A 3,762-nucleotide genomic window follows, 5' to 3' on the forward strand; every position below is an offset into this window, starting at 1 on the left:
ATCATATCGCGTCGTATCGTATCGTATCATATTGTATCATACCACATCGTATCGTATCATATCGCATCGTATCGTATCATATCCCATCGTATCGTATCGCATCGTATCATATCACGTCGTATCGCGTTGTATCGCATCGTATCATATCGTGTCGTATCCAACAATCAGTGATGATGCTGATGACTGTGGGGTGCTATAATAGGAAAAAAAGACTTCAAAATTCATAATTTCATGAATTTTTGTAAAAAAATATCAAAGTATTTCTAACAAATCTCGCACACTCTAACGTATGAGCGTAACTGTTTCCTTATTCTTATGCCATAGGTAGCTCATATGTATTGATTTTCACCGTAAGGTTTGCATGAAAAAAACGTATCACACGGCCCATTGGATAGATTTAGGTGACTACCACCCCTTTTCCACCAAACCAGTTCCAGTGCTGGTTCAGAGCCGGTGCCTGACTTTGCACCACTTCTTTGTGTTTCCACCGCCAAAGCACCGGCCCCAGGCTCTCAAAACTGGTGCTTTTCAGGCACCAGCTCTTTGCTGGGCCAGAGAAAAGCACCGAGTACGTCAGGGGCTGGGGGCGGGGTTATCGTGACCACTGAGACAGATGAATGAAAGGGACACACGAGTGGTGATTTGAGTCGTTTTTCACCAGGAAGTCTCTGGTCCCATCACAGAAGTACTGGAATGACACAGAAGTTTTGCACACACTGTTGTACACTGAAACCCAGTACAACTGTTTCCCACCAGTAGCACGACAGTGGTGGAAAACAGTACTTTTAAAAGTTCGTGTACGGTGGTATTTATGCTTAGAAATGCGGTCTTCTCATGAACAACGGATTGCTGTTTATTCCGCTCATAGAAAAGACTGCATGAGAAAAAAATTACTTGGTTTCATCTTGGACAAATCTGACATTGGTCTGAGCACCGCAGCCCCCAGCAGCAGCTACAGCGGCCTGCAGTGTGGGACGTTCAAGGAACATCAGTAAATTGTAAAGTTGATCAATAAGAAAATGTTCAGCAAGTCATATGTTTGTCCTGTGACAAGGTGGGAAATAAAAAAAAAAGTCTGGAGTTGTGTGTGGACTTCGTGTGGCACAAGCGTTGTTCGGTAAACAGCTGCGTATGCAGTGACATATGGCGTGGCTCTAACTTGGCTCCTTGCTGGTGGAAAAGCAACCGGTTCTTTGGAAGTGCCAGATTGAACCAACTAAGCACCGGCACCGGCATCTGGTTCTTTTTGGTGAAAAAGGGGTATAAGTGGACAACGATTGAAAAACCTTGTGAAGTCAAGAGAAAATTCAAACAATCTTAGAACCCAACCCATCACACGGCCCCAGAAGCTGGATAATCACCTGTATCCGTTGTGTGCTGGCCCCAGACTTCCCTTATAGAGGGTGGAGGGAGGGGAATTCAGTCGATTCTGTCGCTCTAGTTGTCTCTGTTCCTTTATCTTTTTGGGCTGTGGCTTACTGTACGTCTCCTCTCTGCCTGAGATGTAGTTTGACATCCCATAAACTGGGATTATTTCTGCAGGGGGGGGAGACGATAAGAGGATGTTAGACCTTTACATTGATTCAAAATTGACTTTTTTATTTCCACATAAAAAATCGCTGGTTATTAAAGCGGACGCCCTTGAGTACCTGGATCGCCGTACATGGGGGGAAGGTGGTGCTGGTAGTACTGGTGGGGCGGCAGCTCCCCGGGGCTGACAGGGGGATAGAAAGAGTGAGAGTTGGGAATGAAGTGGGGGTGAGGGAGGTACGGGGGCAGGTGGTGTGTTGGGGAGAGAGCCGGAGAGTAGGAGGGAGGGTAGCACTCGGGAGACTGGGGGGTCACCACCACCCGGCGAACCCCTGTGGTGTCCTCCAGCACCTGTGGGAGAGAGGAGAAAAGGAATTAGACAGCGCTCTGTGCAGCCAAACGACAAGTAAGACATGTTTGTGCTTGAGAAATCTGAACTTCAGCACACAAGGAGAAACTCTTTGCAGCTTCTGATTGCTTTATACATCGTTGAATCGAGGTTTCCCCCCCGGACAGTGCTGGTATTAATTTGAGTCAAGTGTTTCAGAGAGCCCAGCTAAATGCCTATCATGCAAAGTTTTTCACTGCAAGAGCAGGTGCTTTGTCTGCTAAATGGTGCATATCTAATAAAGGAATTAATCGCATAATTTATCTGACAACTGAAACAGCGCGCTGACAGAATGTGTTGTCTCCGAAAAGTGGTGAAAAACAAGCGCCGCGGTGCCGTGCAGTCATCAGATGGTCCGCAGATTTCAATAACAACAAGGTTCAAAGCAAATTAACATAGATTCCATACAAGTATTCACTTTCACATTCTGGGACTGGGACACACACACACACACACAAACACACACATTCCAACTATTCAGACACTTTCACAGGCCTGCATTCCAAGCAGAGAGCAAACACACACTCCCTGCCGAGAGGGGAAGTCATCTGCTGGTCCCTAACAACAACAACAACACACACACACAGTCTCACACACACACAAAATAACACACCACCCCAAAAACCCCACACCAATTGAGAAGCAACAGACTCACTGTCAGAATTCAACGCAGAGAAAGAAAGAAGCGAGGGTATGAAAGAGGGTCAGGAGGGGAGGAAGAGGGTTACAGAACTAATCCGAGTGAGAAAAACTGAGAGGGAGGGGGGGAGAATACGAGGAGGAGGAGGAAGACGAAGAGGCCCCCTATCTGCCCCCTCATTCCCTCCTCCGCTGCAGAGGAGGAAAAACAGAGTGTTTACAGGAAAACAGGGGCAAAGTCCCTGCATGAGTACATGTGGATCTGGCCTACATACCCACACATACCTACAAACATGTGCGCACATACGGACGTGTGTCATCACAACGCAGGCATTAGCACAAACCACAACGGACACACGTGCAAAATCCATCCCATCTAGCTTTGCACCATCGCCGTGCCCCCATCCGTCCGTCCATTCAGCCCTCAAACCCCCAATCCCCCTCCCCAGTCCACCCAATCCCAGTCTCCCCTATCAGACTTGTTTATGTAAGAGTGACAGTGTTTCCCGCTCACACTTGGCCCCGTCCCTACTAACACACACCCCCACACACGCAAACACAAACACACACCCACGGCCAGCCAATGACCTGACTTCCATTGGCGTAGGAACACAATCCCACCACACGCGGACCGCAGATGCATTCGTAACACTCCGCTTGTGGGGACGCTCTTGTTGACCCCCTCCTTCCTCCGTGTTTAATCATTTTACTGTCTTTGTAGGGACATTTAATAGAGAATACAAGCACACACACACACATATATATATATATATAGAGGAGATCCAGAAAAACAAATGACCCCTAATTCAGCACATTCCTGCTCAGCACTCTGGGGAGGAGGCTGCCTTGGTGTGTTTCTAACCTACAAAAGACAGGATAGGTGTAGTGCCTGGTCTGTGTGCAATCATATTAATGCTTTCCATTCTGCGTCCACTAGACCCACTTCTGATATATAAAAAAAAAAAAACACCTTACAAGTGAACATGCTAAAGGTACATAAGCCTGTACCAGTAACAGAAATGTGTACCTTGCTATTTTCTATAGCTGCTTCAAATCTCTTTGCATTTTTACATCTACACTGAATCAAATAAGGATTTTTTTTCGGCTCTTTTGCTCTTATATGAGAGAGACAAGGGGCAGGAAAGTGGGTGAGAAAAGAGATGGGCAGGCAGCAAAGGGCCCGAGCTTGAGTATCGCCACTTGTT

General features: G+C 46.9%; 1 protein-coding gene across 1 annotated transcript in view; it reads right to left on the bottom strand.

The window, feature by feature from the left end:
• fndc3ba (fibronectin type III domain containing 3Ba) overlaps positions 1 to 3,762 on the bottom strand; it is a 104,849-nt gene that overhangs the window by 50,954 nt on the left and 50,133 nt on the right. The window contains exons 5-6 of the mRNA XM_008280098.1: positions 1,650 to 1,881; positions 1,362 to 1,536 (exon numbers count right to left, since the gene is read on the bottom strand). Coding sequence (XP_008278320.1) covers positions 1,362 to 1,536; positions 1,650 to 1,881 — 407 coding nt within the window. The remainder of the gene's footprint in view (positions 1 to 1,361; positions 1,537 to 1,649; positions 1,882 to 3,762) is intronic.

Source organism: Stegastes partitus, unplaced genomic scaffold, assembly GCF_000690725.1.
Source record: "Stegastes partitus isolate 25-593 unplaced genomic scaffold, Stegastes_partitus-1.0.2 Scaffold181, whole genome shotgun sequence".
In the NCBI taxonomy this organism is placed as follows: domain Eukaryota; kingdom Metazoa; phylum Chordata; class Actinopteri; family Pomacentridae; genus Stegastes; species Stegastes partitus.